The sequence below is a fragment of the Pezoporus wallicus genome, unplaced genomic scaffold (assembly GCF_028554395.1).
Source record: "Pezoporus wallicus isolate ANWC-B61680 ecotype Strahan unplaced genomic scaffold, APGP_CSIRO_Pwel_v1 contig_736, whole genome shotgun sequence".
Taxonomy (NCBI): domain Eukaryota; kingdom Metazoa; phylum Chordata; class Aves; order Psittaciformes; family Psittacidae; genus Pezoporus; species Pezoporus wallicus.
Window position 1 is genome coordinate 597,795 of NW_026639744.1, and position 14,637 is coordinate 612,431.

The 14,637-nt window shown below is 41.7% G+C and overlaps 1 protein-coding gene across 1 annotated transcript; it reads right to left on the bottom strand.

Annotated features, from left to right (window-relative positions):
* Window positions 1-23: 23 nt before the first annotated feature.
* RND3 (Rho family GTPase 3) lies at window positions 24-14,430 on the bottom strand. Its single transcript, XM_057415605.1, has 5 exons — window positions 14,214-14,430; window positions 14,017-14,104; window positions 6,657-6,766; window positions 5,004-5,138; window positions 24-2,101 (listed from the first exon to the last, which is right to left on the bottom strand). The coding sequence occupies exons 1-5, from the start codon at window positions 14,361-14,363 to the stop codon at window positions 1,850-1,852; spliced, it is 735 nt and encodes a 244-aa protein (XP_057271588.1). The 5' UTR covers window positions 14,364-14,430; the 3' UTR covers window positions 24-1,849.
* Window positions 14,431-14,637: the final 207 nt, after the last annotated feature.

Genomic DNA, 14,637 nt, shown 5'->3' on the forward strand with positions numbered 1-14,637 from the left:
TAACACACAAAGGCCATTTCCACTACAGGTCAATCTTCTTTAATTCAAAGAAAAAAAAAATGGTATTTTAATAAATACTGCAGAAACATTAACCAAACATACAAAGTGACTTCAACAATTAAAAATAAAGTAATGAAGGTCCTGCTTTAACAGTTATAACTTATTTTTCCACAATATTTAAATACAGAAAGCACTTACCAGCTATTTTGTAATACTGCCCTAAGCGCACTGTCGCATCAGTCAAAAGCTTATTGTGGTGGTAAAAATGTCTTTTTCTGGGAAATAATCAGAATGGGTTTTGTGTTTTTTCTTCTTTTATCAGATGAAACAAAGTGCCGGGAACACACAGAACTGAATTTTAGTTATGGTAACCCTTTACCTTTGCGCAAGTTAACATGAACACAGCTTTAACACTTCAAAAATGAAGCACTACCCTTGGGAACAAAATGCCTGTCCTCAACAAGAGATAACCACACCGGTTAGAGCTTACAGTATCCTTCTTTTGAGAGAAGCTATGAAGTTAAGTCAGTCAGTAAGCAGTTGCAAACAATTTTAAAGGCCCATTTATAATGTAACAATAGTATTCAGTAAGCAAAAAGGAATTTGACTTAACCGGTTCACTGATGTTTCATGATTGTTGTCTGGATACATATCTATTAAAGACTAAGGGCAATATCCAGTTTCCACTGGGGACCCCTTAAGGTGTCACAGTTCTTCAGACCCTATTTCCTCACCACAAGCAAATGCAGTCTGCAGCGAGAGATGGCTGCCCCAAAAATAAGAGCATCACAAAAGATAACCTGGCTCTGGTGGCTCATTTGCAGATTCTTGGGGATTTTTGCAAAGATAATTGCAGTGAACCACATCAAAGAACAGCACTTCTGTAACATGTGCAGAGGGCTAGATCCCAGGACCCACCCAGCTCCCCAACTCCCACCAGAAGAAGTCTCAGGGCTTCCCCAAGTGGGCAGTAAGGCTTAACAAGTTACCATGGTTGTAAAACTAACATCATTTGTCATCATAGCCCTTAGCACCTTTCATTTGAACCTACAGCAACATACCCACACAGTACACCGGAACTGGAGACCATTTCCACTCTAAATTACAATCACAAGGAGGAATGTCAAGTCAGAGTCCCGCAACACATAGTTTGCCCCCACACCCAATTTGATCCATTTTAATTTCCACAGTGCGAAGACATCTATAATACTGGGAAATCTCAAACGGTTGTCTTCGTTACCAACATGCTCAAGTGCAGATTGCGCTGCTGTCTTGGGAAGGCAAAACTCCAGACTTCTCACATACAGTGTTTTCCTCTAGGTGATGCAAAGGCCTTGGTATACTCTCCATTTTAACAATCAGCTACTAAAAAATTAGATCATATCCTTTGGAAAGCCAACTATAAGGTCACAGGGATAGTTCCTTAATAAGGAGGGCATATTGAGAATGTCTTCTTTAAAAAAATTATTTTAATTAAATCAAAGTGGTAGCATCCAGGAATAGAGCATTAATAAAAGAAACAAGCACTGACAGTGACATCTCTCCTCCGCAGTGTTCTTTTCCCATTCACCCTCTTTTCTCAGCACATTCAAACATTTTCTCTTTTGGGTTTTGTTTTTGTTTTGGGTTTTTTTTGGCATTTTCTTCAATGTATCATTTCCTGATGCCACCTCGTTTAGAGCCATTTCTTCTCGCTGCTTAGTTCCTAAGTACAGTCTCAACCAAGAGGTGAAATCTCCATTAAAGCAATGGCATAAGCCCTCATTAAATACCATGTGGCTGTATACTTCATTGAGCCTCCACCCCTCCCAGATGCTCACTTCCTCCTTCGCCAGAAAATCTAGGTCCTTCACATCACTGTGCAACTCTTTGCTTTGTCCTTTCGCAAGTCCGTTGCCACTGTGGAAAGTTCCGGCCTGCCAGGCATGTGTGAAATTCGCTTTGTTGCCCTCTGCGATTTGTTTCGTTTAACATTTTTATTTGTTTTATTCACACACGCCAAGGTGGCAACATGAAAAATGTCTCTGACGCTGTTTTCTGACTGTAAGGCTGAGCATTCAATATATGTAGCTGCTCCAATCTGTTTGGCCATATTTGCACCCTAAGGGAAAAAAGAACACGCAATCAATACCAAGTTTCCACAGAGAGCCATAGCAAACCATACAACTACTCTTCAGTGCTGCTTTCCATACACAGTGTTTTGTGAAATACAAAGCTAAAGCTCCAGCACTACAGCCAGCAGCTGATTTTGCAAAATAAACAGAGCTTTGGTTCCAAGATGCATTAAGTAAGTATCCAAGCATTATCTCCAATGTTGATAAATACAAGCTGGAAGAGAAAAGATAAGCTCAGTGACCTGCAAACAACTGCAGAAAGCCAGAAGAGTAGGAGGAGGACCTATTTAACAATTTCACCCTTACACCTTAACTTCCATCTGTGAATCACATGCTCACTGGGAAAGGTCTGAACCTGGAACCTTCCAGATTTAAACCTGCTGTTTCCAAAGACAAAATGTATTCTGACTGCCTTAAGGGCTAGCCAGTGTGCCCCTGACCTGGAGTGGAGCCCATGTTACATCTCCATGAAGGAGTCAAAGTTCACAGGGAAATGTGCTGCGAGTTTCTAAGTCAGGGATAGTTATATCAACTTGTAGCTACAGAACAGGGGAAAAGGAACATAGTTACATGAAGCTGCCTTTTTTTTTGATTTTAAATGAACTGAAAGTCAAAGCAGGGCTACTTGTTCCAGCAGCACAGGGAAAAGAACACATGACTCCAAGCAAACGACAATACCATGGTATCCTGTTGTGGATTTTGCTACTGGAAGATAATACAGCATTGTGTGGAAAAACTGAGTTATTTCAATGGAATTTTACTTCCAAGGAATGAATCTTTTCATTAAGTTATGAAATCCAACCACATCCTCACACACTCATAGGCCTAAGATAAAGGCACAAGTCAGTCCAACCCAACCTCTTTGCTCTAATCTATTTGGACTCACGTCTTCAGTATGCACTATTTGCATGGCAGTGATGCAGCCATCTTATCAATTTTAGGTTGGAGCGGCTGATAAAGGACTATTAGTCTGTAGGACGAGCACTCCCCACGGTTAAACATCTCAACTCCTACTAACCGAGCCTAGCCTGTACCGTAGAGCCTCAGAAATGTTTGCTCGGGTGTAGCTGATGGGAAACTGGCTAGCATACTGGAGGCAGCGCGTCACCATCAACTGGCTTTATCCTCACAATGGTTCTTTATGAAGTTAAGAGGAATGGGGAAAGCCCCATTAAGCTCTTTGATCCCATGACAACTTAGCAAGGCAAGGGATTTAAAAAGCAGCTGTGTATCTTGACCTCAGAGAACCTTCCCTACTTTTAAGTAGTGCAGGAGAGCAGTGGGTTGCTTCATGACACCAGGGATTTGGCAACCACAAGAGACACCTCCAATGCTCCGTTTAAGCTGTTGCTTATATAGAAAACAGATGAAACTATGGGAGTTTACTGAAGTACAGGCTTCCCTGTAACACCTACAATTTTCCTTTTGGCTGCCAAGTAACAGCTTTTGGTTTAGCCCTTTGTCTTCAGCTGACTCTTGTTTTCTAAGGGGTACAGGCTAAGCTGTGACACCAGAAAAGATGTCTCTTGGGGTGAAGATTCACAAATCCACTTATCAGCAGATTTTTGATCACTGTCTGTGGAAGAGCACGAGTCTTGGCGATTTTACTCAAATATTTCAAAAACTGTAATATATGAAGTTGTGTATGTAATAAGTGGCAGAGTATCTCCTTATAGCTCCAGGGCTGAACATTAATATATACACATGCAACAGTGGTAGTTTGTAACTGGGATGACATCTCCTGCAACAAGCAGGATTTAAGGACACTTCTGAATTGGTTTACACTCAGGTAAAAAAACCCAGCATTTAGTTTCATTTGAAATTGTTTGCGATAGAGAGATGTTTACTGAGTGAAGTGTAGAAAAATGCCATAAGCAGCATAAGCCATCACAGTGAAACACCAAATGTTATATTTTAATCAAGATACTCAAGTTTATGGTATCTTTGTGTTTTCCAATTTAAACACGCTGCAGGATACTGCATTATTAGTAATTGCATATTAGGAGCTGTTGGTTTGGAAAACCTGAGGTTGTGGATAAAGCACCAAGAATTAGGCAATAGCATAAGATACACACACTAGCTAAAGTTACTTCTGGAAGTACCATTCTCGCTCTTACAGCCTGTAGGGTGTATCTGAAAGCACCACTGTGATTCAGCTGCAATGCATGATACATATGTGTGAGTAAGAAGGGGAAGTTTACCTTAGAGTCAAGTTTTTCCCTGTTCTCTAACTCCTCTCTCCCATGGCCTGATTCCTTTCCCTTTCACCTCAGTCTCTCTGATGCCTGTCTCCAAACTTCTGATTTCTCCAACAGCAGCAGAGAACAGCTGCCAAGAATTAAGATGCTTTCTGGATTTGCTGTCACGTTCAGAGGGAGCTGCAAGGTGCCTTCACAGGTGTTTTAAAGCAACAAGATTTTAAAAAGGACAAATTATATGCAATACTTGTCTGGCACAATGCTAAAGTCCAATGAATGACATTCAAATCTAAAGTCTAAATACAGTGATTTCACTAATTCGTCAGTATATAAACACCTCTCAGTTACTGTTTTGGCCCAGAAAAGCAATAAGCTTATTTTCAATTAACTTAAAAGTTAATTGAGCTTAACTTAAAAAGCTCTTTGCAACTAACAAGGCTATCACCTTATGAGGCTTGAAGCATGCATTGTGGAGCAGCATGATTTTCTGCTGCATCCAATTCATGGAATAGACTTTACCTTTGCTCATAACAGCTTTCAAATTCACCTCCATCTCCCAGCAGAGTGCACATCTGCCTTCAAGGATGTGCTCATATAAACAACATGAAGAAGTTGTTCATAAAGATAGCTACAATAATAGAAAAGAGTTTTATTTTCCACCCTGAAGTACAAAGAAGGACATGGCACATACCTGATCATAGGACACAGGTGTCTGTCTGTGGTTGGAAAGTTCCACTAGTGTGCTTACATCTGTGCGCAGATCCGACTTGCAACCAACCAAAAGCATTTTGGTGTTCGGACAAAACTCCTGTATTTCACCTTTCCACTGTAAAAGTTTAGGTTGTTATTATAGTCAAGTAGTTGAATGTTTAAATCCAAAGCAGCAATGGATACAAGATGAAGTTTAATAAATCTTGACATTTTATTCGGAAATACTCTTATATAATAGTTGCATCTACCTTCAAGCTAATTTCTTATGGCATTAGTTCCAGCAGAATCTGGTCAAGGATGAAATCTTACAATCTCATACATTCATTAATTCCACTGATGTACTAATCAAGATGGAATGAATTGAGATTGTTTGCCTACATGAGTAAAGGTTTGGATATCTATCACTTCTCAAGCAGTAAACACCCAGCCATTGCCACGGTCAGACAGGAACCAATGAAACCTGGTGTCACCACATTCAATGGCTCCTCAAGACAGAACTAGAGGCAGGCCTTGCATGCAAAATAAATGTTGCTATATATTAGCCCCTGGCTAAATCTGCATGCCTAAAACTAACACAAATCTGCCAAGGGTTCAGTTTCTGTGATACTTTCCTCGGGTTTCTTTCCCTCTACACTGTTATTCTGAGAACACAAGAAAGCCAAAAGTTTCCCAGCATAATTTGAAGAGTTCATACAATCCCTGAAACTTAAAAATATCATTTGAGTTTAAAAGCACATTAAGAAAAATCTCTTACAGAATTAAGCAACAGTATAGTAACCAACATTATCAGGGACAGAAAAGAAAAAGACAGTTATAGATGCTTGCTGGCACAGTTAGTAGCTGGAGAAAAATCTGTATTTTCTGTAGCCTATTCAGAGGCTTGTATGCCACTTGATTCCCAGTAACACAAGAATCACTGGCCCCAGCTACAGAAAGAAAAAGGAACTTCAGGTCATTAAACCTTAATGATAACACTGCAAAGTTGAGTCATACGCAGTGACCAAGGAGAGGACTACAACCACTTTGCAAACAGAGCATGATTATCAAGATTCAATGTTTTAACTCAGGGAAAGTCTGGCACTGAATCTCAGATCACAGAGCTAGTGAAAAAAATCTGAACTCTGGCACACGGTTCCATTTCTATGCCACTGTTAGGTCTCCTGGTGGCTTCCAGAAGCATTTGTCACTGCCTCCTTCTAACTTCGGGCTGAGAAATGATGTAAAGCCATGGCAAATGTCCAAACACTTGGCAGGCCCATCTTAGCCATCTTTGCAACATGGAAAAGTTTCTCAATCTTGTCTGTTATATGAACATAATGTAAGAGACAATTTCTTGCTGCACCCAGCCTTGTACCTCACACCACCCTAAACAATTCACTAGTGTCTAAAGGCTGAGGAATGAGAATTTACTTCACCCCTGAGTGTCCATTAGGGAGGGAGGTTTTGTTTTCAATTAACATTCATACCTTTCAAACAAATTATCTCATTCTACCAGTGCACAGCACAGTCCTGTCATCTCTGCATTAAAAGAAATAAACTGAAGTTTCCAATGTACAAAACAGCACCACTCTTCAGAGATTCAAGGACAAGCTATTCATACAGTTCTGTACTCAAATGTTTCTCAAACACTTGCCTTTTTTAGAACACTGTCAAGAGTTTCTGGCCGACTGATGTCAAAGCAAATCAGGACAGCATCAGAATCTGGATAGGAGAGCGGGCGGACATTGTCATAATAAGGAGACCCTGCAGGGAAGCAAACAGTATTTTTATTAGTTTAGATTTTTTACTTTCTGCAGTCATTCAAGCTTATTCAGAAAGTTTAGAAAAGTTTAGTGAAGCTCTGTAATAGCATCTAGCTACCATCTTTTCTTCAATAGCACTGTATTCCCAAAACACTCATTGCAGTTGCTCATTTCCCCACTTCCCTTTTGTTTCTTGCCTATAAAAGCACGGCTTTCCCAAATAATTAAGAGTGATGGTACCCCAGTGATCCACCTCCAACCAAAACCTTGCGATGCCTGTAATAACAAGAAAAGGGAAATTGGGTCAGCCCAAGTTTAAGTCCCAGCACTAACCTGTGGGGATGTGACTTTGAGAACAAACCCTTAACCTCCAAAAGGCTTCTTCAAAGCATATTAGTCACAATTGCACTTTCACAGAAAAAATTTAGGCAGTTTTGAAACAAATTAGCTTTGAGTCTTCTAAGCTTCATTTAAAACAAACAGCTCCAAGTGCAAAAAGCATCTTTATTTGTTACAGGTATAAGTAATTTTTAGAAGAAACTCTTGCTTCAAATTAAAGCAACTGTTGCAATACTTCAGCAGGAAAGAATCCCAGTCCTGTACAGGCATGCACATTAACTGTCACAAAAAGCCTCACCAATCTGTAAACCAACATATACTGGCAATAAATGTTTATGTTTAGCCCATAAACCAGATTTTTATCGATGAGATCAAAGCTAATCTAGTAATCTGATGGAACATAAGTAGGTTCAATACTGACTTTGCACATGCTTTACTTACAAAGTTCTTTTCTTCCAGAACTCTCATGTTGTGTGGAGTTGTAGCTACATCTCCAGAGTCAGAAATCTCCCTTTATCATCTGATGACTCTGGTTATCAGATTAGGGGGCGGAAATGTTCCTTTTTCTAGGAAGTGCCAGTCACTAAGCCACATCTGGTTTGGTCCTAACTCTGTTGACGCTTCACTTACTGAGAAGAATGAATTTCTGATTTAGAAGGGTACTTAAACAGTTAAGTGGTCCAACAGGTTAAGGGCTTAGGCTTTCAGATGCATGCCTGCAACTTAAAATTAATTTTTTTAGTCATACATTCCTATTTCTGTATTTTCTCATGAACCTAAAATACAGCATCGAACAAATGTAACAAGGATACAGCTTTCAAGAGTTTTGGGGTTATCAGCTAATTATACCACCAATTTTCCAACTATCTAGAACTAATTGGCTGCAAGATCTCAGAGGCTGAGCAGACTATTAACTGGATTAGAGAAATTCCTCAAGTTTTTAACTGACAGACAGCTCATGCTGTTGCACAAAGCAGAGCAGGGAATGGTGTGAACGTATCGCAGATGACTTTGGTTGGACAGCTTACACTGGAAGAAAGGAGTCAAGAATCCTAGGAATGTTGTTTTTGAAATGAAGAGTAACACATGGGGAATGAAGCATTACCAAACTAGGTAGCAGAAGGTAATTTGTTGGACGAGACTTTTATTCAAATGCTCATCTTCATAAGTGATGTCAATCTAACAAAGAGGCAACTGTCAAAAACTGCTCTTCAAAAAACAAGTTAGCTGTCTTCAGCAGTAAATGACATGCTAGAAAGAAGTCTAAGCATGCTGACTGTGCTGACCACTAGTTAGCTATTCATACGAGCTCAGCTTTGCTTGCAGTGATTATCAATATGCATTTTCCACTACCAATTATTTCCCAGCTATCTCCAGCACTACTATTACAGTGCCTCCATCCTGCAGCCCCAGGGCCAAGTTATTTATCCCAGAGCCCAGGGGCAAGTTATTTGCCCTGGCCAGGGAAACTGCAGAGTAGCATGCCATTAACTAGACACCTGCACTGCTCCACAGCCTGTGACTGGCCACAGCACAGCCTGCTGCCCAGCCACCAGCCTGCGTGCTGGTAAGAGCCACTGCCTGGCTAGCACATCTCCCTGCCAAGCTCCAGCAAGTAAGGGCAGGATTGAAGATTAATGCTTGGCCACATGGTTGCTGGCTAGAAAGGAGTCTCAAAAAAGCCTCACCCAGAAACTAATTCCTTAGACACATACCTATCTTCTCACGCACCAGTCTTCAGGGATACAACACACCATATATGTCCATCAGCACATATTTATGTATACATACAGTCACCACCTCCAGCCCAGAGACTCCTTTCTACTGTGTCAGCTGTAGCTGTATTTGTTTTGAGGGTTTTTCTTTTTAGGCTTTCCTTCTGAACCTCTCATATTAAAGATGCTGAGCTAGAGTAAGTGAACTTTTACTGGCAGTCCATCTACTCAGATGCAGGCTAGGAGGAATATTTGACACCACCTTTTCTTCAGGGTAGTGTGTGGCAGAACAAATGGGAACCATTTAAACTACTCGGGCTGCAGTATCAACAAAGAAAGTTTCCTGGTCTCATTCAGCAGCAATAACTGAACCTTTATTACTGCACAAATAAAGAGGTGCTACAGCCCTCACTGTGCAAGCCCATTCAATCTGGCATTTCATCGTTTCATCCAGAGAAACCCTCAGAAGCCAGGAATCCCAGGAATGAGGCTCAAGTCTGAACAGACAACTTGAGCACAGCCCAGTATGGCTGTTCGCTCTTTTTCAAGTTAGTCTGCAGATTTGAAGCCATGCCAAACCTATAAAACAAAAGGAGAATGTAGAGCTACAGCAGTGGTATTTGGGGGGGGGGGGGGGGGGGGGGGGGGGGAGGGGAGGGGGTAAATCTTTGTCCTTGACAAAATAAGAGATTTTTTGTCAAGGACAAGGATGATTTTTCAACTTTATTAAGGAATTGCTGACAACACTGTAGGTCATCTTACTCTGTGATACAAAAATAATCCAGCTGCAATACCCCTTTTTTAATCTGTTTGGCACCTTAAAGCCAAAAGAATTTAAACATTAAGAATGATCTACTTTTAAAATCTTATTTTTCATTTGAAGTACAACATATGTTCAGCTTTTAAACGGAAATAAAGCCCTCTCCAGCAATATAGTTGGGTTTGGTCTACAAAACACACCAAGCTCAGGCTCAAGCATTATCTTGATAAATACTAGAATTACGCTGTTAAAAGTTAAAGCATACTTAATTTTTTGATTGCTTAGTACTATTCTTAAGACACTAGATCACGGAGAAGCCCTATTTGTTTGCAAGATCCAAAGCCACCACCAGTTCCAAGCAGGAACGTTCAGCCACACATCTTACACCTATGGAGATGAACCTGGGCAGCTCCTGCTCACCACACTGCTCAGCCTCTGCTTGCTGGCGGGCCCTAAGGGAAGCGGTGCTCAGTAACAGGCAAGACTACTATTTACACACCACCAAGCAGCCATCAGGCATTCGTCTTTGTAGCCTTTTGGACTCCAGTCAACTGAAAGAACAACAGATGAACAGCAGCATTCTCACTCCCAAACCCTTGGGCTCACTAATTATCAGCTACATAGAAAACACATCAAATACTGCAGTGGCTGCTCTAAGTAGCTGATTCACTGCTGACGGCTTTCCTCCTTCAAAATCCACCTTGGCTGTTTTGGAGAAAATGCAGGTGATTTTGTATACTGAGCATCACAGAACATGTCACCTCAAAGCACAGGAATATCACAATATTCACGGCCTTTTGAGTGTTTACATTTCTGCACCTCAAACCAAAAACAGGGCTTCAGTAGATGACTTGGGATTCCCAGTCACCTATTCTATTTCCTTTCTAAATGGAAAAACCCCAACTACTAAAGACTAGCTACTGCTACTATGCCATGAAAGTGGAAAAAAAAACCAAACAAACAAAACTATCAAAAGGCTGAGTCCAGCAAACTTTGCAAGTGAAGTGGAAGGCAAAGACAAAAATTTGACATTTCTTTTATAATCCTTATTGCTAGAGAATTTGAGGAAATAGTAAGTTTCTGTATGTTTCATCATAATTTCAGCATGATTTCAGCACAAAACCTTATGATTAATATTATGTTTCTACATGGACACTGAATAGATTGTACAATTTCAAATCACAGTAAAGCTAACTTGACTTAATGCTCTACGGCCCTTCTGGATTTAATTATATGCTAATCCCCAGCAATGTATAAGTATTTATGCCCCTGTTGAGAATTATTTTATTAGTGTATCCAGTACAGTTTCCATAGTTCAACCAATAAACCCCTCTAAAATGTTTTAAGGAGACACAGGTATGTATACCTAATTAACAGTATGTGATTTCTACGCCGCAGCTGGTGGTGTACTGGCAAGAATACAAATATCAAAGCAGTCACTTTAAATGGAGGAAGCCAAAAGCTCAGTAAATACACATTACACGATGCCTATGGTAGACAAAGATGTCTAATACAGGAATGCTCTTCACAGTATCCATGAGAGTACAAGATGAAGCTTAAACCTGAAGAAACTTCTACTACTTTACCTAGCAAAATACGCATACAGCTTCCAAACAGCTCAAAACTGCCATACTATGTTACCACAGAGTGGAGTAATTTATGGTGTAGTTAGACTGCAACCAGACATTCCTGCTTTGAAAGAAGGGTTGGTAGTCAAAAAACCAATTGAAATTCAAGTTCGCAAGTGCTTTCCTTAATGCTGTGGCTAATTTAAATCCTTACAATGACTTGCAGAACTAGACAGTACCAGAAAAATATCTGAATAATTAATCTTCCCATTCCACTCTTACAAGAGTGTTTTGTTCTATATTTCTAGGGCCATATCCAAGATAGAACATTTTAAAGTTAGCTGTAAATTTACTGGGAAGTTTTTGTTGTATCAACTGTGTGACTCTCTCCATTTTGTATTTAAGAATTCTCTAATAAAATCCACATTATTATAGACAGGATTGTAAATTAAAACTCATGACTGCAAGTTCTGTTCTCACCCTAACACAAGACTATTTTAAACAATGCCATCGGCTTTTCCCATTTTCTCTGTAAACAAAAAAAACACTCCAAGTGGCAGTACTTTCCTTCCAAATGATTCATTGCAAAGAACGACATTAACTTAAGTTAGGGACTAATCTGCAAGGCAGCCCATTGCATTCTCCCACTTACAAATAGAGTGTTAAAGATGCATACTAAATACTGATCAAGTCATCTTGAAATAGCTGCAGTATATTGCAATCAAACTCAGCTAAACAGCATCCTTACCCCCTCCCCCAGGAGATACTGAGGTACCTCAAATGACTTCAGCTGTTACCTCACCCCTGTTGCAATGGATGTTGCCTTCCATTAGGATTTAGCAGTTAATTAGTCATATTTTTAAGTTAACTAGATCTAGTCCTGCTTTAAAAATGGTATCAAGACATTTATTCTAATTCAGCAGAGGACTATGACAAAGACTTCTAAAAAAACAAATTGCCAAGAATTTAAGCTAATGCCAAAACATTATCTTATCTTCTAACGTCTTTTATCTGGTGATGAGATTTTGCACTGGGTTGATGGGTTTGGGTAGTGTTTGCTCCTGCTGTCAGTGAGAAGGGCTGCTCACAGAGAGGTAATTCTTCATCTGCAGACGAACTAGAAGATCTACAGTAGTACTTTGTAAGACCAAGCACTGGATCTTTCAATCATTTCCTTTTCGCTTTTGGATTGCAGACAAATCAGCCACTTGATCTCAAGCTTCTGACTCAAGTCGAATTTTCTGATAGTTCCAGGACAGGCCTGAGAAGATGACATGCACATGCAGAGGCTGGCAGGTGTTCCTTCTACTGCTTTTGTCTTTTGAAGTGCTACAGAATATTCCATTACACGGGTGTCTCCAGCCTGACATACAGATTCCAAACCTTCCCATGCCAAACAACTTAACTTACAATCCTGTTGTATTTTAATAGCTAAGATAAAATTTTCCAAAATAACTTCACTATTAATTTTTAATAAACCCTTACTCCACAGTTTGTTACAGCCAGTTTAGTAATCAGGATGAAAGATCAAACCAGACACACGCTAGAAGTCTGCAAGTCTTACTTGGCATGAGATGAAGAAAAAAATCAGTTCAGAGCTATGCTGATACTGGTTGTAGGCGCAAAGACTGCCTTTTCCCAGTAATCGTGTTGCAAGAATTTGGAATCATTTCCTGAACAGCAAGAGGAAAAAGCCAACTCTCTGCCTTAACTCCTTTTTTTTAAAGGGGGATTAACATTTTAGTTTCTGGTAAAAGGACTGCTGTCACATTTAGAAGGAACTGCTATGTCCAAATTCAACATTAACAAGCTATCTACACAACTTCCCCAAAGAAGAAAGGGCTTGTAACTCTGTCAAGCGCCTCCAGCTTTTTTTCCAGTGAATTATGAAGAACAACCCTGATCCACAACTGTGTTAACGGTTCAGTGTCCTTTACACTGACCACCTCCCCCGGAGTGCAGAGGTACTGCAGACTTGCTGGCTGTCCACACTCCTCTCCAGCACTGAGGTGGCAAGCTCAGGGACACATCCTCACTGCACTGGCAGTAAACTTAGTCCAAGTATCAATGACAGCAGGATCTAGAGTTGTTCCTGGCCTACCATGACATCTAAGGCAGCCAAGCACCAAGAATCTCAACCTTTGAGGCAGATGAGCCAGTGTTTTTGACATGGCCACTGAAGGTACAACTGGAAGAATGACGACGATGACCTTAACCACTGCTCTTGATATTAAGAAAGGACAGTTCCCCCCGCATTCTCAGAGGGCCAGAGATGCCTACCTCCCTATTCTTTCCGGGCTTTAAAGACTCTAAATCACGGCGGGGGGAACAGGACTGTATCTTGTAGGAATCCAAACAGGCATTAAGAAGCCACAAGGAACTCCGATGCAAACTGATGTAATTTACCATTAGCATATATAACCACCTCTTCACTCTTCTACTAGGTAAAGTGGGGCACCTCAGCAGCAGAGGAACAAAGGTATCCCCTTGGAGCTCCTTGGATAAGCTCCTTCCAGTTAGGCAGGTGGGAACACATACCCCTGCCCTGCCTGCCTTCCCCTGCAATGCTGACAAATCACTTAATGGAGGGCTGTCCACACCCTTTTCCCTCCCCAAGTATATGGCTAAACTATACCTCAGATTTTAAAACAAACAAACAACAAGACAGCCGAGCAGCAGCCTCCCGTCTCGCACAGCGGCCGCTCGCCTCTGGAGACAGCCAACCCCGCCACGGCGCGGCGGTGAGGGGCTGCGGGGCCACAAGGACGGTCTTCTCCTCTCCCCAGCTCCCCCGACCGACAGGGGCTGCCGCTCCTCACCGATTTACCACGCACACACACACCGACTTCGCCCCCGGGGGAGCGCTTACCCGAGGTGTCCCAGAGGCTGAGCTCGATCCGTTGCGTGTCGATCTCAAAGCTGGCCGTATAGTTCTCGAAGACGGTGGGGACGTAGCTCTGCCGGGAGACACCGCACAGTCAGCCCGCGCCCACCGCCCCTGGCCCGAACCCCGGCCCCATCCACACAGCCCGCCTCGGCCCTGGTCCCGATCCACCCCGGGCCCACCTCGGGAAAGCAGTCCTTGGCGAAAACGTGTAGCAACGCGGTTTTGCCGCACTGGCTGTCCCCGACCACCACAATCTTGCACTTTACGTTCTGGTTGGGATCCATCACCGCTTTGCTCGATAACTTCTGGCTCGCTCTTCTTTCCTTCATTGATCTCGGCTTAAGTCCCTCGGCCGGCCACAACAAAACAAAACAAAACAAAAAAACAACAACAAAAAAAAAACCACACAAACCCGGTTCCCCCCAAAAGGATAAAAATGACCTTAAAAACAATTAAAAAAACCAACAACAAACACCCCGGCAGAGGTGGCAAAGCAAGCCACCCCCGGCCACCCGCCGGTCCCGCGCTGACTGCTTTGTCCCCCCGCCACCCGCCCTTAGTTATAGCCTCGCATCCGCCAATCACAGCCCTCTGCTGGTGCGA

What these genes read in the sequence shown, in the direction of transcription:
- RND3 (XM_057415605.1), bottom strand. Translation starts at nt 14,363, where the DNA reads ATGAAGGAAAGAAGAGCGAGCCAGAAGTTATCGAGCAAAGCGGTGATG. An exon ending in CAGCCTCTGGGACACCTCGG is followed by an intron (nt 6,767 to 14,016) that starts GTAAGCGCTCCC and finishes GCTTCCCTGCAG; the next exon opens with GGTCTCCTTATTATGACAAT. An exon ending in TTGACAGTGTTCTAAAAAAG is followed by an intron (nt 5,139 to 6,656) that starts GCAAGTGTTTGA and finishes AAACTTTTACAG; the next exon opens with TGGAAAGGTGAAATACAGGA.